Source organism: Typopeltis vanoorti, chromosome 2, assembly GCF_054136105.1.
Source record: "Typopeltis vanoorti isolate ZY-2024b chromosome 2, IOZ_Tvanoo_1.0, whole genome shotgun sequence".
NCBI lineage: Eukaryota > Metazoa > Arthropoda > Arachnida > Uropygi > Thelyphonidae > Typopeltis > Typopeltis vanoorti.
This window is the reverse complement of record NC_143550.1, coordinates 30,109,635-30,136,251: the sequence shown is the minus strand read 5'-3', so window position 1 is coordinate 30,136,251 and position 26,617 is coordinate 30,109,635. Positions and strand designations below refer to the sequence as shown.

General features: G+C 34.6%; 1 protein-coding gene across 1 annotated transcript in view; it reads right to left on the bottom strand.

Moving 5' to 3' along the window:
- Positions 1-6,463: 6,463 nt before the first annotated feature.
- LOC150108903 (CDP-diacylglycerol--inositol 3-phosphatidyltransferase-like) overlaps positions 6,464-26,617 on the bottom strand; it is a 144,610-nt gene continuing 124,456 nt past the window's right edge. The window contains exon 6 of the mRNA XM_090404204.1: positions 6,464-6,627. Within this exon, the coding sequence (XP_090260330.1) occupies positions 6,464-6,627 (164 nt within the window). The remainder of the gene's footprint in view (positions 6,628-26,617) is intronic.

Below are 26,617 nucleotides of genomic sequence, written 5' to 3'. Positions count from 1 at the left end.
AGCACAAGAAGCTGTCTGCATGGTTCAGTTTTTGTTCTAAATGGATCACTTTATCATAACATTTTCAAAAAAAAAGTTTTGAAATGATATTAGCAATTCCGCTTTGGCTGGATCAATTTAATGAAATTTTGGTTAAAATTTTTGGTGAACTGTTTTTTCAATGAATTTTCATGGAACCGGGATTTGAATCCACAAATCATTGATTAGAAAATGGCTATGTTAGACAAACTAGCAACTGGCTTCTTTCCTTGTCATACATTTGCAGTGCAAGAGCTAAAAGTAAAATTTAAGATGGAAGTATAATTTTAGTTACACTTCCGGTGCTCATCCATCAGTATCGTTCAATGTATTGTCGAATGAGTCCGTAGACAATGTTTGTTATCATTTAACTCTTTTTTAAGTGCTCAGAAATGTTGCATAAAAAACATAAATATGAAGAGAAACACGGAAGTTTTAGGCCAGAGTGGGAAGACGAGTTTCTTTTTGTGAAATGACAAAGTAAACCAATGTGTGCCATATGCCAAATAACAATTCAAAGCCAGCAATCTTAAGTATCATTATGACATGCATCACAGTAATTTTAGTAAGGAATTTCCTCTTGGCTCTGATCTGAGAAGAACTAAACTTTTAACTTTGAAAGAATAACTCCATGGTCAGAGTAAATTTATGTCCATGTTTATTAAAGAGGCTGATGTTACTACCAAGACTGGTTTTATTTTAGTGTTTAATATTGAACAGGCAAAACATCCGTACACAGAAGGAGAATTTGTCAAGAAGAATACTGCAAAATAATTTCAGTTTTAGACTCATATAATAAAAAACTACTCATACTGATTGAATGGATGCCAGTCTCCAAGTATACAACTGAAAGGAGAATTTCCGTTATCAGTGCTGACATGGTAAATAACTTGAAAAAAGTTTTCTTTCTTATGCTAACTAGAAAAAACCTGCACATGCTAATAGACTTCACACAGAATTACACATTTGCATCATTGACATCATATACCCCCTAATAAGAAACCAACATTCACCAAGGTAATGCATGAAAAATAGAAGTACCAATACTTAAAGTGGCCATCCTTCCTTATTCACTCTCCTTATAAAGAAGAAATTCATCCATTATCAGTACCAAGAATATGCAGAATACTGTCAACTGAGCAGATCCACAGCTAAACCAAAAGAGCACCAAAACTACATATTTATGATTCAATGTGGAAATAGACTTAGTAGGCCATATGCTTGAGAAAAAATAGATGATTAAAATGATAGACTATTACTCCTAATTTAAATAAATCTGGCTGCAAAAAACAGCCAAACATTTCGAAGACATCTCTGCCCAAAACACCACCTCTGACTGCACCCAAAGGTGCAGTCAGAGGTGGTGTTTTGGACACATAATCTTGAACATTTTGTTGGAAGTTCTTCCACTTGGTTATGCTATAAATTAAATATTCCAAGAAATTATATACAGTAAAATCCCGAAGTTACGCGGTAGGTGGGACCAACAAAAAGCATGCAAGTCGAATTCGCGTAACTCGCGGTATAATTTTGCACGTAATTTATATATACAAACATACAATTGGGACCAAAGGTTTACAAAAACACCTATTTTTTTAAGAAATATAATCATAATTGTAGTTTTTCGTACATAAAAAAAAAGAAAGTTATTTCGATGTCGATGTTTTCATAAAATCTAATAGATTTGTCTGATGGTATAATGTCTTTTACTTGTCATACAAAATTTCTTCATAGCAAGCTAATGATTTTTTTATTCCTTGCCTTGTGGCTACAATTCGTTCCTCGTTAGAATCTATGTCCTCCAAAATCTGTAAACCTTTCTTTTATGATTGTTCTTACTGTGGATTCCTGTAGATCGAACTTCTTTGCTAGCTCACAAATTTTCATTCCGCCTTCAAAATCCTTAATAATGTTGAGTTTTGTTTCCAAAGTCAATGTTTTTCTTTTCTTGCTAGCTGTAGAAGAATCGGACTTGCTTCTTTTGGATGACATTATTATTTTTTATGTGATAAAATTTTTATCAAGAACATAACATTAAACAATCGCAAGGTTTGTAGATTATAAAAATCGTGTATGAATGGAGACTGCGCGAAACACGTCAGTGCTTGTTCACAGCATGTGCGACACTGGTGAATGCGGCCAGCACCTGAAAGATACGACTAGTGGTGAGGCATGAAGCGGAACGGGAATACGTACATATAAGAAACCACGTAACTCCGGATTCATGTAAGGCGGGGTATGACTGTACTTGGTTTAATCCTTTGTCCAAGTGTAAGCAAACAAAGTTTGCACCTGAAGTATTTTCAGGACTGGGGCAACTCATATAGAAGATAATGACGTCATATCACTTGCCTTGGTATTCCATAATGCAAAGCACATATCCTTGCAGACATGTATAATGCTATGCATTATGATAGGGGTCACTACCCAGACCAGTTTTGACCTTGACTGAAAGCTCATTAGTGGGAGATAGACTCAGAGGTAATACTAAGGTTGATGTAACGCAGAAGTCATGTTTTTGCTTCTATATACGAGTCGCCCCACTCCTGAAAATACTTCAGGTGCAAACTTTGTTTGCTTACACTTGGATAAAGGATTAAACCAAGTATATAATTTCTTAGTATCTTTAATTTATAGTATAATCAAGTGGAAAAACTTCTACCAATTATAAGACTATTACACTTTTTTTATATAATCTTTGTCAAGTAGCTTCATTTTATCCTCCTACATGTTTGAATAATTGTCAAGAAAAAATTCAACATAATTCTACCAATTATCTCTAATCCAGAGTATTTTAATAATAAGGTGTGACACCTTTTGGCTACTTGTAAATGAAAATATGACTTCTTCATTACTTCAACCTTAATATCACTTCTGGGTCTAGTGTTCACTGATGCATTTGCAAATTTGATATATCAGAAAGATACAAGAGAAAACATGAAAATAAATTCAAGAAACTCTGGTGCAGCTTCAAAACATGGAAATAGCAATACTGAGAAATGGTAAACACGATTTTTACTTTCCAAGTAAAAAAAAAGGGGAAAAAATTATGTTTACTATAAGTGTTATGTTACTGTCCCAAAGAAAATTCTGAGAATCAAACTTAAAAAAAAAAAAAAAAAACGCTGAGCATGCTTAATTTTCTTCCAAACTGTGCCTTATAGCTATAATGAAAAATATGAGGAATCTTTTAATTGATTCATATGTAAATATATATGCACATTTTAGTATGAATTTTGATTTTTTTTTTTTTTTTTCACAGACCAAAAATCACTGACATGGTGACTCCTGATAACTCTAAACTTTTCATCAGAGACTAAATTAATTGTTAATTCCTGGTTACCACCCTTTGTAACAAAAAATACTATGCTAATATGATTTTATACTAACACAATCTAATGATAGCTGGAAATTAATTATTAAGATCTCTCCCACCTACATCCCCTTTTTTCACTAGTAAAGAATGGGAATCTTGATGACTATCACAAGCAGGAGCATATATTCCTAGTGTGTGCTGTACACAGAAAACCCATATAAAAATAATTATATAGCAGTTATAATTATTCATTTAAACTGACATCTATTTTTATCCTTCTCGACAACTCAAAACAGCGTTAAAGATAGTTTACATACACTGTTTTTAAACTGAGAATATGAGGTCAAGTGAAAAATTGTTAAAGACAATAAAAAAAAAAAAAAGTCTGCCTCTTTCAAATTTGCATAGCATTTACATTTTGGAAATGAATGAAGTGATTTATAAGTGGAATGTTTTTTTTTTACTAAAGTAAATTTTTAATATAAATTTAAAATTTTAAATCATGATGCCCTACCACAGCATATCTGCCGAAATACCCCACCGTACACCACTGATCACTAGGCTGGGGGAAGAAAACAAGCATCCACTCTTGGCACCTGGTCCAACAACACCTAACACTATCTAATATCTTGCACATAGATTGTGAAGCACACTATGGTTTTATAATGAGCATTCCCTGCAGAATATCATGGGTTGGTTGGTTTCTGGTTTAGTGGGCTGCAAAGGTCATACAGCACCATTGTTACAGCAGTGTAAACAAATGATCTTCATTATTTAAATAAAGAACTAGTATTCAAACAAACAAAAGAAAATAAGGACTTAAACTTAGCCTAATAACAGCATAATCGGTCAATGACTGTCACTATTCATCAACCAATGAGAGATAAAATACACATGCTTAATTTTATCTTCAGAGAACACTCGGTCACACTGCAAGGTGACCAATTAATCGAGACATAACCTAAAATAGATATGCATCAGACAGTAGTAATTAGCTTATTTCTTACCCAATAACAAAATGTACATAATGTGACTATTAACAGTGCATATCAAAACTTGAAAAAAAGCTACGAAAGAATTATTCATTTTACCAACATATTTATATGGATTCTAACCTAAATGTTTTTTGATTGTTTTCTGAGTTGCAACCATATCAATGGCCCTATCGATCTGGTGATATTTCTGAGCCAATGAGAACTCAGAAATGCAGTTATGTGGAGCCCAAGCTTTTTATTTTACTTTTTTATTTTAAATTAAGTTTCTATGATATCGAATATTTTAATGTTTTCAACATTTGTTTCTCAGATAAGAAATTATTTGATTTTCTTCCATGGCCCTTTTGAAATATCATACGGGCCAGAAGTGAAAAATAGTATCATTAATAAAAAAAAAAAAAAATGAATGGTCACGTATCACCTATAAAATGCATAATTTTTTTCTTCATAGAATGATAAACACTAAGATAAGTAGTTAATATATCTGCTTCAACACAGGTTAAAAATTAGCCATAGTATTAATAAGTTTAAAAATAAACCAGATCCAAGATTAAACATGCAATTGTGATAATGTCAGCCATAGTAGAATGCATGCAGATTGACATCTGATTTTTTTTTTTTTTTTTTTTTGAGAGATTTGCCTAACTGGTGAGCCAGCATAAAATGTTTCAAGCCCTGATTACAAAGGTGATATATGTAAATATCTAGAACTGTTCTGTTGTGGGTAATTATCAGAAAATCACATGATACTTTGTTACACATCAGTATGCTGGGCACAGATTCGATATATTTCTAGCCTACAAACTTAGAAAAATTTTGGCTAAACCAAAGTAATTTGGGAATTATGATCTATATGTTCATTTGACAAGGCATTAGCTACACAAGTTTAACAAGGAATAAAAACCAAATCAAGAATAATAACTCTTTGTATACTAAAGCTAATTCAGTAACTTGAAAACAAACCAAAAAAGAAAGTTCCAATAGAATTCAAACTTTAGTTGGACTATGATATGAATAATAAACACTCAAAGACATTAAATATTCCTTGTAGTAATTTTAGTGTCTCTTGAACATCCATGTGGGATATAATAAGCTGAATACTAGAAGTACTAGCAAAAAAAAAAAAAACTAGGTTGTTTTGTTTTAGGCAAAGGGATAGTAAGTTAGATGTCCTGTTTCAAGTTTTCCCATTATGATCCTCCCTAAAAAAGGCAAATAAAATAACTCATCAGCTTAATCTTTCCATTTCAGGGTAATAAACAACTTATATGACATTGTTAAGCTGTGGTTTTAGATTTCTAAAAAAGGATTCTTATTACATTTGTTATTTCTGTAATAGAAAAAGGGAATAATGAAGTTGCAGAAATCATGTGCTCTGGAGAACTTACATAAAATTTACTTGATGCTATAACTAAGTCAGTTTCTGATGAGAGAGAGAAGTGGATGTAATCTGCACTTAAAGTTTACAAACTTGCAGATTAGAAAAAAAAGCTGTGATCTTGTATAAGTCAGGGAAAAAAAAGGAAGAAAATCTTGTAATTAACAAAATGTGATTTAAAAAAAAAAAAAACTTAAATGGCAGCTATATGTGTATGCCAGGAACAAAAGTACCAAAGTTCAAAGCTGGAGAAATTTCTAAAACATTACAACTGCATACTATTAAGACCTTCATTGTACAGACTACAACAACAAATATAAACTGACTTCACAAAAATAAAATATGGCATAACATTAACTTTTTTTGTTTAAAGAATATCAACATTTATGATATCAATAACTATAGAGTAAAGCTGGATTAAAACTCTTTACTATTTTAAATTATTCCAAGATTGCAACAAAATGCAGAAAAAAATAAACTTTTTTTTAACTGACAAAATAAGAATCCCTGACACTTGAAGTATGACTGAAAATCATCACAGTACATCTTTTTCTATTGAAAAACAAGGAACAGCATTATAATAAAATAAAAAAATATACCAATGTTCAATTTAAATTACTAATTAATATTAATATACAAAAACTAGAAAAACCGTATAAAATAAACAGTCGTGAAAACCATATATACAAAACCTGCCAGATAAAAGTTCACATAAGTAATCTTTACAAAAGGAAGAGGAAAGAAATGCTATTATTTTTATTCTTTCTTTGCTATTTCTTGATTTCGATCAGCAACATCAATGATGCCCAAATTCTGACAAGCTGTTATCATTTGTAATAAGCTAATCAGTGACTTTGCAACAGCAATTGGTGCAGTAAGTATCGTTACAATCCGGATAATCCCTAAATTCAGAAGAGGAACTATTGCAAGAGAGAAGAGAGAAAAAAAAAAATAATAATCAAGGTAATGATATAAGATAATAGAGGAAGTTAAACAAGAATATAATAGAATGTGAAGGCAAAGAAAAGCTATTTGTCAATTTTATATCAAGAATATGATATACATATATATATATATACTTACACATAAATCAAAACAGTATGAGAATGTAAGCACTTAATACTTCAGAAATTCAACCAAGTTATCAAATCTCAATGTAATTTCAAGAGAGAGAGGAAGTTTTTAAAAAAATGTGTATTCTTTCATGTAGTAAAGTCTGTCGTGGTTAAGTAATTTTTATTTAACCAACAATATCATAAATTACACAGTTTGTCAGTTAAGTAATGAGACAACAATTATTATATCAAAACAAGGAACTATATTTGGAACTGTCAATTACTAAGATTCAAAATAATCTCCCTCCAACACTGCACAACGCTTACATCTGTCATACATGTATTCGAAGATACGTTGGAAGCCCTGAAAGTGTCTGGGTTACACTGAGTTGTATGTCCTCAATGTTGCTGAAGCACTCCCCCTTTCAAGTTATACTTCATCTTTGGGAAGAGAATGTGGGAGCCAAATCTGGTGAATGGGGGGGGGGGGGGGATTCGATCACACAGATTGAAGCTAGAAATTGCTTCACAGGCAGCGCACTGTGTGTGTGCGTATGGGCAAGTTGTCATGCAACAGAAACCAACTGTTGTTGTGGAACAGGTCTTTCCTGACATGTATGTGGGCCTACAGATATTGCATTACTCCTAAATAACACTGACCATTCACTGTGGTGCCCTCAGGAACAAATTCGCAGTGAATAATTCCAGCAGCATCGAAAAAAAAAAAAAAAAAAATGACCATTGTCTTGACACATGATTTTCGCAACCTGACTTTATTCTGCCAGGGCAAAGATGTTCCATGCCATTCCATGTGCTGGCGTTTCATTTCTGGATCAAACTAAAACACCAACTTTCATCCTTGTGACAATTCTTTGCCACGCATCATCTTGATCAACTGCATGGATGAAATTTTGACAGCATGCAACCCAGGGCTCTCGATGTTTGTGTGTCAACATGTGCAACACAAACCTTGAGCAACAAATCTTCCTCTTGTGCAAATCTCTTTCTAAGATTAATCTGGTCGTTTACTTACCAAACCAAGCTGTACAGCGAATAGGCTGTACAGCGAATAGACTGTACAGCTTGGTTTGGTAAGTAAAAGACAATTGTTGTCCATGACAGGTGAATAACAGTGGTTATTCACCTGTCAAGGACAACAATTGCCCTAGCTTTCACCACATTTTCATTTGTCCATGCAAAAACTGGCCATACAAAGCGTGGTTTATCCTCCAGGGATTCCCTTACCTGGAGGATGAACAGGTGCTCTGCTGAAAACCAGCAGAACACCTGTGCATGGATCACTATGTGATCCATGCACAGGTCATAAACTTTTTAGATCTTGGTACACTTCTGTAGCAGTTTTTCCTACTTTACAGTAAAATTTTATTACAGCTCTTTGCTCCATGACACAACTTCTGACATGCTCCACTCACACATTCTTGCTTCAATGGATGCCACATGAAAACTGCTGATTCACCCAACTTGAAAGTTGTACCTGTGATTACAACATACTCTAGCAGTCAAAACTATAAACATGTTTCTTTCTTTTAAGGTTACACGGTGATTAGCATTCATATTTATGAATTTAGGGATACAAAACACACGTGTCGAAAATATTATTTTACTGATTAAAAATAAAATAATAACTTGATCTTATGACCCCTGTATTGAGGTCATCATCAGAAGGATACATGTATATAAGAACCAAGCTACATGCTGTTGCACTCTATACAGGTAAATTACATCTACGTTGTTAACTAATCTTTTTTCTTAGCATGCCCTCTAGTGAACTACAATAAACTCTGCTAAAGTCCTCGCGTACTAGGTTTCTTCTGGAATTATACAGTTTATATTGTTATATTACGAATTACGATTATCTTCTGGATTTGTACAGTATAGGTTGCTATTGAATGGTCAGTAAAAAAAAAAAAAAAATACTTAGTCTTCTTGTATTGAGATTTTTCTTTGTGGTTGCTATGAAGGTTGCAGATGTGTCCTCCACATTCTTGGAATGGTTAGACCATCATTTTTATTCAAATTATGTTTGAGCATTTCACATGCTTCCTTGAATTTCCGCTCGAACCAGGTTTTGGTGCAGTGTAGGAATTTGGTACCTTTCCAATCAATTCTATGGTATGTTTGGAGTGCGTGGTCAGAAAGGTCGGTTTTTCCAAAATAGAGGTATATTGTGTCATTTGTGTTCGTTTTTCCTAATTGGGATGGTTCACCCTGTTTCCCCTATGTATGGTATGTTACATGTGCAATGTATTTTGTTAACCCCTGGGTGGACTAGGTGTGGCAGAGGATCCTTGGAAGAACTGAGTAGGTGTCTTAATTTTGTCGGGGGTTTAAAGGTGGTTTTGATGTTGCATTTGTGTAGTGTTCTATTTTTTCTGAAATGCCTCTAACATATGATATAGCAATAGCATTCCTGAAATCTTTTTTGTTATTAGTGGTATCTTTGTGGAGGATCTTGTAAATGGTTTTTATACTGTATCCATTTTTTATAAAGGTATGTTTGATGGTCTCATATTCATGGTAAAGAGCTTGTTCATTTGAACAAATAGGTAGAGCTCTGTGTTTGAGGGTGCTTATGACCCCTAGTTTTTTGTGTTGGGTGGTGATAAGAAGTTTTGTGCATGTACTGGCTTGTGTGTGTAGGTTTGCGGTAAACTGAGAAGGAGAGACAGCCTGAAGGAAGACGTGTGACAAGTGTGTCTAGGAACAGAAGAGAGTTGTTTTTTTCTATTTCAATGGTGAATTGGATGCGTTTGTGTTGTTTGTTCAGGAGGCTAAGGAATGTATTTAGTGTTTCGCGGCCATGGGGCCAAATGGCGAAAATATCGTTGACGTATCTGAGCCAAATTTTGGGCTTTAGGCATGCTGACTTTAGAGCTCGTTGCTCAAAGTCTTCCATATAAAAGTTCACTATTGGGGGGCGAGCCCATGACTGTACCCTCTTTTTGAAGGTAAAAATTGTTTTGCCACACGAAATATCCGGAGCGGAGTACGTGGGCAAAGAGGGCTGTGATGTCGTGTGGAAATATGTTCTGTAAGAGTAAGATAGTATCACTGATTGGGACATTGGTGAAAAAGGAAGTTATGTCAAAGCTGACTAATAGATCTTGGTTGTTGAGTGTAATGTTTTTAATTTTGTTTATGAAATGTTGTGTATTTTTTATGTAGGAAGGAGAACGACCAACCAATTCCTTGAGTGTGGCCGCTAATTTTTTGGCTAAGTGGTAATTCGGGCTGTCGATTACTTCCACAATTGGACGTAATGGTGTGTCTGTTTTGTGTCCTTTTGACAGGCCATAAATTCTGGACGCGCAGGCATACTGCGGTATTAATTTTTTAATTGTTTCTTCCGGCCACGTGTTAACTGATTTAAGTAGTTCAGTAGTTTTCTTTTTGTTGCGTTGCGTGGGGTTGTAATTTACCATTTGGTAGGTGTTGTGGTCCGATACCAAATCGTTCATTTTTTCTATGTAGGTTGTCTGATTTAAAACAACAGTGGCATTCCCTTTATCTGCTTTTGTGAAAATAATGTCACGGTTATTTTTTTAGGGATTTGAGGGTCAGTTTTTCTGCTTTGTTTAGGTTGCTGCTTAATTTTTTGGTTGCATTTAGTAAACAGGCAGTTTCCATCTAATTTCATCCATACATACAAAAAACCTTTTATCACCACCCAACACAAAAACTAGGGGTCATAAGCACCCTCAAACACAGAGCTCTACCTATTTGTTATATAAAAAATGGATACAGTATAAAAACTATTCACAAGATCCTCCACAAACATACCACTAACAACAGAAAAGATTTCAAGAATGCTATTGCTATACCATATGTTAGAGGCATTTCAGAAAAAATAGACAGAACACTACACAAATACAACATCAAAACCACCTTTAAACCCCTGACAAAATTAAGACACCTACTCAGTTCTTCCAAGGATCCTCTGCCACACCTAGCCCACCCAGGGGTTTACAAAATACATTGCACATGTAACATACCATACATAGGGGAAACAGGGTGAAACTTCCCAATCAGGAAGGATGAACACAAATGACACATAATATACCTCTATTTTGGAAAAACTGGCCTTTATGACCACGCACTCCAAACATACCACAGAATCAATTGGAAAGGTACGAAGTCCCTACACCGCACCAAAACCTGGTTCGAGCGGAAATTCAAGGAAGCATGTGAAATGCTGAAACATGATCCGAATCTGAATAAAAATGATGGTCTAACCATTCCAAGAATGTGGAGGACCCATCTGCAACCTTCATAGCAACCACAAAGAAAAATCTCAATACAAGATGACTTGGTGAAGTGTTTTTTTTTTTTTTTTCCCCTGAACATTCAATAGCAACCTGTACTGTACAAATCCAGAAGATAATCATAATATAACAATATGAACTGTATAATTCCAGAAGAATCCTAGTACGTGAGGACTTTAGCAGAGTTTATTGTAGTTTTTATTGTTGTTGTTTTTTTTAATCACTAGAGGGCAGGCTAAGAAAAAAGATTAGTTAACAACGTAGATGTAATTTACCTGTATAGAGTGCAACAGCATGTAGCTTGGTTCTTATATACATGTATCCTTCTGATGATGACCTCAATACAGGGGTCATAAGATCAAGTTATTATTTTATTATTAATCAGTAAAATAATCTTTTCAACACGTGTTTTGTGTCCCTAAATTAATAAATATGTATAAACATGTTTGTTACTTTTATTCAAAGGCTGTGCTGTGTAAAAAATCAATCTCATTACTTAATGGGGACACTGTGTATGTGTGCTGACTTTGGGATGTCAAGTCATCTTAATGGTTCACAATTGCATACTAAATTCCCCCCATCCCTCTACTTTTTCAGACATTTGTAAATGCATATCATTAAAAACATCTACATGAGTTATTGTAGTCTCCTACAGCCAGATCCAAAGCACATCAGGCTTATATATAAACTGTTGCAGCAGCAGTAACTTCATTTCCCTCAACTTTGAAATCTATGGAGGTACAAATGCTTCCATACATTCTCTTTAGGTAAAACTAAATGTTAGTCATGAGAAAATACAATTAATGATTTTACCTGAAGGTGATGTGCTAATGAAGCATCTGTGTTCCTAAGCCTAGCATCACATGACTTGAAAACTATCATCAAATTCCTGATGATGGTTTTCCTGTATATGATACTATGACAGTACTTACATAAATTTACAATCACTATCAGATCTTATATTTCAGACTTTTAAGGCACTTTACCATTCATATTCCATTAAGTGACAGTACCACCCTAAATAAGTTCTATTCACACGAACTCTAGAATGTTAAAAAATATCAAGTTACTGCATTCTTTTAATGCTTATGCCATCTGTTTACTCCCTAATTTTTCTTAACTCTCATATCTGTGGTCTCTAGTCTTTGATCAAAGGTCTTATTTCTAACCTAACTCATTTTAACTTATCCACAAGTTAAAACTAGTTTGAATGCTGCATACTGCTAATTTAGTGTTTTTACTAATTTCTCATGATTCTGAAACTAGCTAATCTTGACAGCTCCTCTTTGATCTAAGTTTTATATTCTCCTTTCTTAGCCTCTTTGAGGCTAGAAATGGAAATATATCGAGGATCTATATTTAAGTTTTTTCAATCTAGAAAAAGTATATAAGGTGGTGCCAAGAGAAAAGCTTCAAACCATTAGTTACATGGGATAAATGGAACATTATACAGAGCAATTTGTAGCCTACATTCAAACCGTGAAAAAAGGTACAGGGAGATGATGAAATCGCATAATTATGCTTATACTTTTTCCCTTTTTATTGAAAGGTACTCAGCAGTGGCATTGTGTGCCCATTTAAATTGGGTGTGCTGTTATGTGGCTTATGCAACCTGCACTATAAAATTCATGCCAATTTGACTGTATGATTGCACTTTTACTGATGTATGAAAGTATGAAGTGCATAGTGCATCAGCACTCATCTTAATTGATTGTAGGATAACTTTGAATACTTTAATTTATCAATTAATATAATTTTAAACATGGAAAGCATAAAGGTCAAACAAACAATGGCTATGCTTCATGGTGAGATTAGGTTATCATTGGCAAATACTAGAGTGAGACATGGATAATTTGAATTTTGATACAATTTTTAACACAGCCAATATAATACACACAGAAATCATAAAAAATAATCACTTGAGAAATTATTTTTCCAGACTAAACCAAAGAAAGACTGAAATAACTTGTTTTACTTATTTATACACAAGTTCCAACCTCCTTCAACTATAATCAGTTATACAATCCGTGAAAGCTCTGGCAAAAAACGGGATCTTCAGGATATCATCAATATTGTTTCACATTGTAAATATGGGGAAAAAAGTTATAAATTATTTATAGAAAATTACTTGTTTACATCAGTGTCCTAAACATGTTAGTTCATGTTTTCTGAATCTCATTTGTTTTGCATACATGAACTAACATGTTTAGGACAAAACATCAACTCATGACAAAGGACAACATTCTGGATTGGTTGACAATAATCAATCACAGCCAATGATTTCTGGGTGCTATTGTCTCCACACACACCCTGCATCACCTTCTGGATGGTTTAAAACTACTGCAATGTTAAAAATTTGACCCACTGCACAATCTGTATGTCTGTTGAAAGGAGTCCTAGGTGTCTGTAATTGTGACAACACACCTTGGCTATTAATGCAAAAGTGGTACAATGTTTACACATGAAGTATTAGTATATTGTGTTTATTTTTAACACAGGAAGCTAGGAAACAATTACGGGAGTCTTTAACAGGAATAAATGCAAAAATATAATAGCGGTGATGTTATTCCGTGGGTGTACCTCGCACACCCTGAATATACAACCCCGGTACTCAGCAAACTCTACTCCTCCAGTCATCCAGAATTCCATCTTCTGAATTATGCAGTATACCACTGTAAAACTTATACAGTACCCTCCAGAGTTGAGTATTTCTAATAATATCTAATCCTTTCCACATTTCAAATTATTGTTGCTCCCTTCCACCTGAAATAATAATACATACACCTTCTTGGCAGCACCCATCTTGAATATTTTCTACCACTGTTCTGGTATACACACACACAAAATTAAGACATAACACACCAACCTCTGCCTTAATTGCTTTGACCATAATTCCAAACCACCACTGTTCTATATTTGAATTTAACAATCTTTTAAAGTAATTATTTCAGATATCCAGAAAATGTTTGTCTAGAAGGTGATAAAGAAAAATCTTCACCACCTTCGTCATGACCAATTCCTTTTCTGATAATGATTTCTTCCATTTCTAAACTTTCTTCAATGGCCTCCAAAATATTTTACACCTTTGCAATATTTATCTATATATTCTTATCAAAAACTTCACATGATTTTACTTAGACACTTTTTACGCATAGCTTTCTTACATTGCTCTATATTCTCTCATCTGCTGGCTTACTTCTAGATACCTTCTAGTATGCTTTCTTCTTTTACACGACTGCCTTTAACTTTTTGAGCCTACCACAATTTACATTTTTCTATCATTGAAATCATATTTACCACATGCCTCCTTGGCTGAATCAATGATTTTCTTAAATAAAACTTATATACTCAAGTCCATAGTTCATTTCTAAATGCCACTTGACTGATTTTTTTTAAAACATTTGTACATATTTTTTATGGCATACTTCCTATTTCAAATCCCCTGTATACTAGTGTCCTTAGCCAGTGTGAAGATATTGGTCTCAACAATTGCAGTAGTCAAAGGGATTTTATTTGTGTCTTCTCTCCATATGTACCTGTGCACATCTTTATATTAAAACATTGTGTTTAATAATGACCAGCCCATGTGCAGCATAGAAATCCAGCAGGCACTTACTATTAGTATTAGTTCTGTTCCTTTCTTCAAATTTTCAGAACATTTCTATATATATGGTATTCACTTCTAACCCTGCAGTTTAGATCTCCAAACAAACCCAGCTGTTCCTTTATGAGTCACTTTCTATGATGACTCAAAACACTACTTCAGCAGTGTCATGGCATAAGAATTTGGAGGGGAGTTGGTGGTTCGTAGGAAGTTCGAAGAAAGCAGTATCAGACCGTATACTAAGAGTCGGAAGGATAAATCAGGTAGGAGTTAGACTGATGAACAGCTTCATTAAACAGAAGTTGCAGAAAAAGAAAAAGATGTGGATGGAATATTATTATTATTATTATCTAAGATCTCCAGGGGAGTTAAGGATTCATCAAGGGAGGCTATAAATCATCAAAACTAGCTGCCATACCTTCCCTTAAATTCATTCTTGCCAGATGCAATCACCACCCATAAAGGCAAACTATTCCACTCACTCACTACTCTGTGAGAGAAAAATCTAGCTCTTACTTTAATTTCCATGGATGATTCCATGTTCTTTCCCTATCATCCATATAAAGAAAAATTTCATCAGACAATATCCTATAACATCCATTCAAAAGTTTATAGCCCTCTATCATATCACCCCCTCTTTCTCCTATTAACCAGAGCCTGTAATCCACATGCTTGCAATCTGTCCTCATAATCTAAATCCCATAATCCAGATATAATCTTTGTAACTCTTCTTTGCACCCTCATCACAGCTTCTTTATCCCCTTGGAATCCGGGAGACCAAATCTGCGCACAATAATCCAGGTGTGGTCTTATCAAAGCCTTATAAAGAGGCAAAATGATTTCCTTAATCTTACGTGTCAAGGTTTGCTTCGACATCGCAATTATCCTCTGAGTTGTATTTGCAACTTTTGCTATGTGACCTTGGAACTTCAAATTCCTATCCACCAACATGCCAAGATCCTTTGCCTCCTCAGTTTCTTATAGCATAACCCCACTAATATAATATGCTGCTAGAAATCTAATCATACCAAAGTGCATAACCTTTCACTTTTCACTTACTAACATTAAACTGACTGCCATTTTCGTTTGCCTAAATTTCCACCTATTAAAATAATTTTGTAAGTGCTGGATATCAGCAGCATCCCTGATTGCCCTGCCTATCTTTGCATCATTGGCAAACAATTGCACATCTCCTGCTATATCCCTTCTAATGTCATTAACATATAGATTGAACAACAATGGCCAAGGACTGAACCCTGAAGTACACCACTGACCACCTTAAATCTGGCAACCACCATACACAACTTTCTGATATCTCTGTCAATCATCCATCGATCCAAGTCAAGAGTTTATATTCCAATTCCATATTCTCCAGTTTATGCAACAACCTTTTGTGTGGAATCCTGTCAAATGCCTTAGCAAAATCTAACATTATGATAGTGTATCCATTCCCTTTATCTCATGACATTGTTATAAAATATGAGCAAATTGCTAAAACATGACCTTCCTTTAGTAAACCGATGCTGCTGCTTGCAGAGTAGATTCTTTGTCCATCCATTTCTGTATGCGAGTCCTTAACTTCTCTAAAATCTTCACTACCACACCAGAGATACTAATAAGTAAGTAGTTAGACAAATCAATTTTTTTTGCCATCATACATTTCTTCCATTCCTGTGGTATCATTCCAGAGCTGAGACTCAAGTTATACAAACATGTTAAAGGCCTAGCCAATTCTGCTGAACATTCCATCTGTCCCTATTGAGAAATTCTTATGCTGGTTATGCAACAACTCTTCAACCAATATAAAGAAAAAGGTGATCAGCAGTATAAGGCACAAAAGAAGGGAAACTTGTATGGTAAGGAAGGCCAAAACTAATTGTGAGAGAAAGCTGCCTGATAATTACAAAAGAAATCCTAAGGCATTCTTTCACTATGTGTCAATTAAAAGGAAGAATGACTTTAAAAAAGTGCGATGGTAGGGAGATAACAGAAACAAACCAAACAGTGGAGTTACTGAGCGATCATTTTGCAAGGGTGTACCATCTGCCAGATGTGACACTAACTTATGAGAGAACAAAAGTTGAAGAATTTGAGGTGCTTAGGATATTGCAGAACCTTAATGTAAACATAACCATGGGAATAGATGGCATATTGACCCATGATTTACAAGAATTTGCAAAGGAATTATCAGCTCCTCTGACAAGGCTGTTTAATTTAAGCCTTAGTATTGGGAAAATGCCAATAGAGTGAAAAGAAGACAAAATAGTCACACTGCATAAACAAGGCTCTAAGAGAGAAGTAGCAAATGATAGGCCAATCAGTATCTCAGGAGTAGTAGTTAAAGTATTGGAGATGGTAAAAGACAGAATTCAGGACTTAGTGGATAGGAATATGAGACAGCATAAAGGAAAATATGGTTTTGTGAAGGGTAGGTCTTGCCTTAGTAATTTGCTTACTTTTTTATAATATAGTGACAATAGAGTTGGATAAAGGAAATGGCTACTTGTGATACTGCTAAACTTTGCAAAGGTATTTGACAGGAATCCACATAGAACTCTGTTACATATTACATAGCGTATGAAGGAGCTGTCTCCAGAAAGCCATGTGGTACACTAGTGGTGTACTACATGGTTCAGTACTTGGTCCTCTGCTTAATTCAAACATCAATAATACAGGAAATGATTTGAAATAAAATGCTCAGTTGTTTGCTCATGGTGCAAAACTGGGGAGAGCGATATTAAATGATGTATAGAGCTTGTAGGATGACAAATAGACACACTGCCATACTGACAGTACAAGACAAAAGTAAATGGCTGCCAATTTAATGTGGCTAAGTGTAAGGTAACACATTTTGGGAAGAAGAGATCACATACTGTGTACTATATTAAAGGACCTGAAAAGCAAGAAACTGATGAGGACAGGAACCTGGAGCTGATTGTAGACAGGGAGTTAAAGTTTAGATGGCATATCACAAAAAAAGGCAGCCAAAACAGCACATCAGATTACAAGATTGTCGAAGAACAAACTAACCAGCAGGGTATTGTTTACCTTTTATAATGTTTGAATAATACCACGTGCAAGTTAATGCGCACAGATCTGGTCACCAGAAGATGAGGAAGTGGTGCAGTAGATCCAGAGGTGAGTAACAAAGATTATAACAGGTCTACGGAATGCTCCTTATGAGAACAAACTGGTCTTTAGTTTAAAAAAAAATAAAAAAACTAATAGATAGGTGAAAAAGAGAAAACATGATAGAAGCATATATTAGCTATTCAAGTAGTTTTATAGCATTGATACTGAAGACTTTTTTCTTTCAGTACATGGCAGGGAAAGAATGAGAGGTCTCCCATGAAAATTGTGTAAGAGTGGGTTAGCAAGAGTGTCAGGACTAGATTTTTTGCTTGGAGATGGAAGGCAGTTGTGGTTCATCAGTGAATGAGTTTAAGGCAAGGTATGAGAGGCATTGTGTAAATAATGGCTAGTGCGTGAAAAATGGGTCTCCATGATGAGTTTTCTGACTCCATGGAGATACCTGTACAATATTTAGTGATAAGAAAAATCATTAGCCCACCAACAGAGAACTAAAGATTTTTATTATTTCACTATTACAACTATTTTTTTTTTTTTTGGTGACACACAAAAGAATAAAATTAAAAAGAATTTATATAAAAGAAAAGAAAAATCAGCTCAAATATCAGTATTACAATAAATAAATATACCAAGTTCTGATAAACACCTAGAACAAAAATCATAATAAAGCAACTGATGTAACCACAAGAAAGAACATATCTCATCATCATCATCAAATTCCTGCCATGTACCCTCAAGGGGTGTACAGGATATGACAGTACTACATGAAAAAATTACATTATTACTAACTTCCTATCTACAATTTTCCTCCAAATCAGTCTGTTACTTGTCGAGACTCCAACATTATCAGATCTTATATTTCTATCGTCTAAGGCACTTTGTACCGTATCAATCCACCTATATCTTGGTCTTCCTCTGGGTCGTTTTCCTGCCAACCTGGCAGAGAACACTTGTTTTGCTAATCTTTCCTCTCCCATTCTATTTAAGTGACCATACCATCTGAGATTAGCTCTGCTAACGCATTCCTGGATGCTGACAATGTCAAGTTCTTTCCTAATAACCTCATTTTTAATATGATATTGCCATTGATGCCATCTGTTCACGCCTCTAATCTTTCTCAGGACTCTCATATCTGCGGTCTCTAGTCTTTGGTCAAGTGTTTTACTTCTGACCCAGCTCTCAGATCCATAAGTTAAAATTGGTTTGAACACAGTCTTGTATACAGCTAATTTAGTGTTCCGACTAATTTCTTTCTTATTCCATATGAATTTATTCAATTGACTTCCCACGATACCAGCTTTGCTGATTCTGTTGTCTATTTCTATATTTAGTTTACCATCTTCAGTAAAAATTGTCCCTAAGTAGCTGAAATGTTTTACTTGTTCCACAGGTTCTCCATTCACAACACAGTTGACATTTTCAATGATTCTGCCTATTTTCATTGTCTTTGTCTTTTTATTGCTGACCTTCATACCATATCTATTACAACAGCTATTCAATTTAGTCAGAGAATCTTGCAGACTTGTAGCGGATTTATTTAGAAGTATAACATCATCCGCATAAAGCAAAGAGCTGACATTAACATCTCCAATTTTGATATCAGGTTTAATACCACATTCCTTCATAATGTGATCCATATAGATAATGAATAACAGAGGGGATAATGTACATCCTTGTCTCACACCAGATTTAACATTAAACCATCTTCCTGTACTTCCTTCAATTCTAACTGCTGACTCACAACTCAAATAAAGACTAAGTATTGCTTGATATAATGCCCCATTGACACCATATAACTGCAGCATATTGAATAGCTTCTCTCTTGGCACCTTGTCACATGCCTTTTCCAAATCGACAAAACTTAAATACAGATCTTTGTTATATTCCCATGCTTTTTCGACTATTTGTCGTAAAGTGAAGATCTGATCCTGACAGCCTCTATTTGGCCTGAATCCAGCTTGTTCTTCACCAAGCTTTTCTTCCACAATTCTTCTCAACCGTTTCTCAAGTATACTTGCATAGATCTTGCCAGGAACACTCAGTAGGGAAATACCTCTGTAATTCTCACATTCAGTTTTATTTCCCTTTTTATATATGGGTACTATGAGAGCTCTACTCCAATCATCGGGAATTCGTCCCTCTGTCCAGGCTTTCTGAACTATGCAGTGCTGCCACTGTAAGACTCTTATACCACCATACTTCAGCATTTCTGGTCGAATATCATCTACTCCTGCTGCCTTTCCACATTTCAAGCCTTTGATGGCTTTTTCTACTTCAAGTATGGATATGTATTCCTGACTGCATGCCTGGTCAGTGTTTTTTATCACTGTGCTGTCATCACTGCTTGTTTCATTCAGCAGTTTTTCAAAGTAATTACTCCATACTTCAAGGATATCTTTTTCTCCTGTTTTCATTTCACCTTTATCATCTCTAATTCCTTTTACAGCACTCTTTCCTCCATTCCTAAGCTTCTTCAACAACCTCCAGAATATTTTGCCACCTTCTTGATATTTATTTTCTATATTCTTGCCAAAGTCCTCCCGTGACTTTTGTTTAGCTAGTTTTACACACTGTTTAGCTTTCTTACATTTGTCTCTATATTCTGTAAGAGTAAAAGCTGACTTATTTGCCAGGAACTTTTGATATGCTTTCTTCTTTTCCTTCACTGCCTCTTTAACTTCCTGTGTCCACCAGGGAGTTCTGATTTTTTTTATCTTTGCACACAACCTCACCACATGCCTCTCTGGCAGAATCAATCACTGTTTCCTTCAGAGTTTGCCACTGAATCTCCAAGGTTTGATTCCTGTTCTCAAACTCTTTCATTTTCTTTTCAATAATATTTCTGTATTTTAGTCTACAGTTTACATCTGAGAGCTGCTCAACTCTTATTCACTTTAAAACTTTCTTACATGTTATTCTTTTCAATATGAAATTCAATTTTATCCTGCTCAAGACTAAATAGTGATCACTTCCAATTTCAAATCCTCTGTACACTCTGGTGTCCTGCACCAGGGAGAAAACATCACTATCAACAATAACATAGTCAATGAGACTTTTCTTATTCCTAGCCTCTTCTCTCCATGTGAATTTGTGCACATTTTTATGTTGGAACATGGTGTTAGTAATAACCAGTCCATGTCCTGAGCAGAAATCCAACAAGTATTTGCCATTATTATTAGCTTTGCTCTTTTCTCCAAATTTTCCCAAAATATTTTTGTATGTCTCACAATCATTTCCTACTCTACTATTTAGATCCCCAACAAGGACCAACTTTTCCTTTTTCATTGTGTCAGTTGCTTTTTCTAAAGCCTCAAAAAATTCCTCCACTTCTACCTTAGTAGAACCTTCTGTGGGACCATAGGCACAAATAAGTCTCATTGTCCAGTTCCCCATTCTCATATTTGCCGACATTACTCTACTTGAGACTGACTGCCATTCAAGAAGATTAGCCTCGTATTTTGTGTTGAATACTATGGCTACTCCTTCTTTTCCTTGATTGTTATTGCCTGAATATAACATTTTGTATTTATTGCTCAGAAAGATCTCACCAGTTTTGGTCTTTTTTGTTTCAGTCACCCCTATTATGTCGATCTGGTACTTATCTAATTCCTCAGCTAGCTCCATTTCTTTGCCATTCAGGCTTCTTACGTTGATAGTACCGATCTTTAACTCTGGTGATGTTGAGTTGGGGTTTGTTTTCAGATTTGTTCCAGTAGCTGACTTTTCGCTGTTCGCCCTGGTTCCCTGGCAAAAACAACGGGGGCCTTGTTTAACCGGGCGACGCCCCAGCCGGCATGAAATTTTGTCATGTTGTACCATCATTTTTTATTTTGGTTTAACCAATAAGAATACAATTTGGTCGGCTAAATCCCAAATTGCCAGCCCATCCTCGTTCGTTCAGTATCAAAGTAGATACCCAACAGGGTGCACCACGAGAAGGTGAGGATTGGACATTAGGTCAGAAGCCCTGGTTGGTTCTCCGCATTCCTTTAAAGGCTATGTGGAGGTCTCCTCTCAGTTATACAGCTTTGACCCTTAAGCACCCCAAGAACATATCTTAAACCCTTTAACCCCATGTTTCATCAAATTGTAATAATTGTTTTTTTTTTTCTTTTAGAATATAAGAAGACAAAATATAAAAGACAATATATAAGAAGACAAAATTAATTTTTGTTCCAGGTGTTTATCAGTACTTTCCAGCCCTCCTTGTATATAATAAAAAAAATAAATAAATAAATAAATATAAAAAAAAAAATATATATATATATATATATATACATACACACAGCTGACCCTTGAACAATGCCATAAAATATGTTTATGTTAGGGGCACTCCCCCCCACCTCTCGTGTTGTTCAAAAATGCATGTATAACTTTTGATGCCCCCAAAACTTAACTACTAAATAGCCCACTGTTGACTAGAAGTTTTACCGATAACATAAACAGTCGATTAACATGTATTTTGTATGGTATGTATATATTACATACTATATTCTTACAATAAAGTAAGATAGAGAAAAGAAAATCATAAGGAAGTGAAAATACATTTACAGCACTGTACTATATTTATTGATACCGTAAGTTTATGTCGTCTGTTTACAAGATGAATCGTATGTCTGTCAGTACCTACATCAATATTGTCTTATATGATACAAAACACTGTAGATGTTATACATCTACAGTTTGATGTATAGACATCAAAAATGAAAAGATGATGTAAACAAGAAATTCATATTTATTTACAGGTATAACAATTCATGCATTCATAATGAAGCAGCAGCAATATGATTGCTTTACAGTAGCCTAGTGCAATTGATAAGCTTGCTTCGCGGTAGTTTAGCCTATACACTAATGAATCGTTATAAAATTTTTATTTTATGCTAATTAATTCATTTAACTAAATAACATTTGAATTTATGCAGTTATGGTTTAACTGCATCTTTACTTTTCTGCATAAATTTAAATAACATTTAAATTTATGCAGTTATGATTTAACTGCATCTTTACTTTTCTTTACATCTCTCTCTCGACTGCAAATGGCCATATACGGTCTGTAAACATTTGTGTGCATAAGTTTTGATAAATCTTAACTTTTTATAATAGATTTGTGTATACTTTATGGCAGTAAATAATAAAATAGACTAGTGTCTACATATATTTTATGCATTCATGATATACCTAACTTTTTCTTCATTTTTTTCAATATTTCTAGGCTACAGAGTTCACTTAAATTGTCACAAATCTCCAAAAAATTTTCCAATATATTTATTCAAAAAAAAAAAAAAAAAAAAAAAGCATATAAGTGGAACCGTGCAGTTCAAACCCTCATTCTTCACGGGTCAACTATATATATATATATATATATATATATCAGGGGCAAATATTCCTGTTGTGCGGTGCACATCCACAGAATAGGAATGATACCGATATTATATTTTTGCATTTATTTCTGTTAAAGACTCAACTAATTGTTTCCTGGCTTCAAGTGATTCCTAAATTTAAACACAATATACTAATGCTTCACGAAGAGGACACTTAAACGTTGCATCACATTCGTGTTAATATCCCAGGTGTGCTGTCACAAATACCTTTGAGCCATTTGAACAGATGGTCAAATGCTTAGCATTCCAGTGGTTTTAAAACGTCCAGAAGGTGAGGCAGGGTGAACGCTGAGACAACTGCACCTAAAAATCAGTGGCTGTAATTGGTTATTGTGTCATCCAATCCAATTGAACATTATCATTCGGCATGAGTGAGTTGCTGTTTATGTTTTCTGAGTTTCATCTGTTTTACATGAGTGAAGTGTGAACTGATGTGTTTAGGACACCAACATAGACAAGTAATTTTCTATAAATAATTCATAACTTTTTTGCCCATATTTACAATGGGAAACAATGTTAATGATCTCCTGAATGTTCCATTTTCTGCTAGAGCTTTCACAGATTGCATAATTATAGTTGGAGGTATAAATAAGTAAAACAAGTCATTTCAGCCTATCTTTGGTTTAGTCAGGAAAAATAATAATTTCCCAAGTGATTACTTTTTCCAATTTCTGTGCATATTATATAGTGTATTTAAAAATCATATCAAAATTCAAATGATCTCACTCTAGTATTCGCATGATAATCCGATCTCACCATTAAGCGTAAACCCTTTGTGCTTCCCACATAAACGGCATGTATGAAGCATAGCTATTGTTCATTTGAACTTGATGCTTTCCATATTTAAAATTATATTAATTGATAAATTAAAGTATTCAAAGTTATCCTACAATCAATTGCAGAAGACCAATTAAGATAAGCACTAATGTGCTATGCACTCTTAAAACTTTCATAAATCAATAACAATGATCATACGGTCAAATTGACGTGAATTTTGTAGCATAGCTTATGAGTTGCATAAGCCACCCGACAGCACATCTAACCTAAATGGGCACATGACGCCACTATATCATCATCAGCCATTGTCAATCCTGCTGGATGAAGGCCTTTTCAAGATTACTTCAAAACTGTCTGTCCATGGCTCTCCTTTCCCATGTCATTCCTGCAAATATGATGATATCATCAATCCACCATGATTTAGGTCGGCATCATGGTCATTTCCTCTTGTGGAATCCAATCCAGTACTTCTTTTATCCATTGTTGATCTTGTCCTCGAGCAATATCCCCAGTCCATTGTCACTTCAGATGTTTCACTTTTCCCATGATGTCAGAGACCTTGGTTTGATTCTTATCCACATATTGCTTTGTATCAGTCTTGTGATACCAAGCACTCCATACTAAATTGTGTTGTTCTTAATTTCTGAATTTCCTTTGCATTTAGTGTCCATGTTTCACAGCCATATTGTCAATATAAGAAGAATACATTGGTTAAAAACTTTTCTCTTAAGGCATATATATGTTGGCTTTTGAATATCGAATGAAATTTTCCAAATGCTTTCCACCCAAGCATCGTGTGTATTTTAATTTCGTCCATGATATTTTGTTCCATTGATATCTGTTGTCCTAAGTTATAGAACATAACTTTGGTCTTCTTCAGGCCAGCTATTTTGCTAGCAAATTGGAGTTCATGGATACGAGTCTGTAATTCATGCACAGTTGAAGTACAAATAACTATGTCATCTGCAAAGCATAAATGGCCTAAATATCTTCCATTTATCTTCAGACCTTTCCCTTCCCAATCAAGAAGTTTGAATATTTCTTCTAGGCATGCTATGAATCATTTTGAAGATAATGTGTCACCCTGTCTTATACCTCTCTGAATTTCCACAGTAGAGATGTTTCCATTGAAATGAATTGCTGCTGTGGTATTGGTGTATGCTGATTTGATGGTCCTGATGTATGGCTCCTCCACTTGTTGGTTTTGTAATGCTTTAAGTATTGCACAAGTTTTTACTGAATCAAAGGCTTTCTCATAATCAATAAAACTAAGACATAATGGTAACCATTGCACCATTCAATAATCTATTGTACAACTTGAATATGGGCCATTGTACTAAAGACACTTTGAAAGCCTGCCTGTTCTTTTTGTTGTGCTAGGTCTAGAGTCGTACAAAGCCTATGAGCCAAGACTTTTGTAACCACTGATAGTAAGACTGATGGGTCGTAGGTCATTAAGTCTTCTAACTCACTTTTTTTACGTATCAGAATTAGGGTAGTCTTCTTCCATGTTCTTAACACAGTAAACCCTCAATTTAACAGACAAAATTTCCAGTCCGTACATCACATGCGAAAATTAACACCCTCTATTTAAAATGCTTTTAACCAAGATTTGCTTATAATTAAATTAACAGGTTATTTTTTGTTATTAATTTCCTGTTATTTTTAACAAATTTTGGTGAATAGGCCATCATATGTTGGGAAAACACTGTAGTAATTTAGTCGACATAAATGAGTTACTGCTCATAAAACATGTTTGGCGAATGATTAGGACGTGATCACATCAATCGCACTGTAATTGGTTCTTTTGTCGCATGGCGTGACTTTCTACGGAAGTTTTATTACACACATTTTCATAATTTTAGGGAGTTAATTATAAAAAAAGGGCAGAATTCAAAAGTTCATCCAAAAGTTGGATCCAAAAAAAAAAATTGATAGTTTTTTTCAAAGCAGGATTACCTAAACCAAGTGCCTCAACATCGAATATTAACTTATCTAAAAGTGTGAAAATTATGTTAAAAATTGTAAAACAATTTTTTTTTGTTATTACAGTGTTAATAATGATAAAATTGCAGTATATATAGTATATAGAGCGGATAAGGGATTTCTGATATTTGTTGTTCTGCCTGTTTGTTCTGCCTCTACCAAAGACCAACCACTTCCCCTAGACCTACCTGGTGTATACCAGGTCCCTTGCAGCTGCAAATTGTCCTACTTTGGCCAAACAGGTAGAACAACAAATATCAGGATTTCAGAACACCAAGACTACATCCGGTTTCACCAGTACAGCCGCTCTGGGCTGGCAGACCATGCCTTAGATACCCACCATAAAATTCGTTGGAAGAAAACAAAAATAATCCACCGCAGCAAGTTTAAATACAAAAGATTATTCAAAGAATCTTCAGCAGCTCTAAAAAACGTTCCTAACCTCAACAAATTTGGGTGCATGAAACTGCCCCAAATTTGGGAGACTTTCATTATGAGAACTTCAGCCCAACTGCCAAAACTACCAAATTAGCCCGCAAGAGGGCACCATTAGGACTTTAGGAACAAAATTAGTTTCTTACTTTCTTCCTCATTTGCTTTGTTAGTTCCTTAGTGCACATACCATATCTTTATGTTCCTGAAGATGGCAATGTGACATTGCTGAAATATAGAAGTGATTCATTAAAGTTATCTTTAATTAATATACTTTATATGCGTTGTTAATTCCATAAATT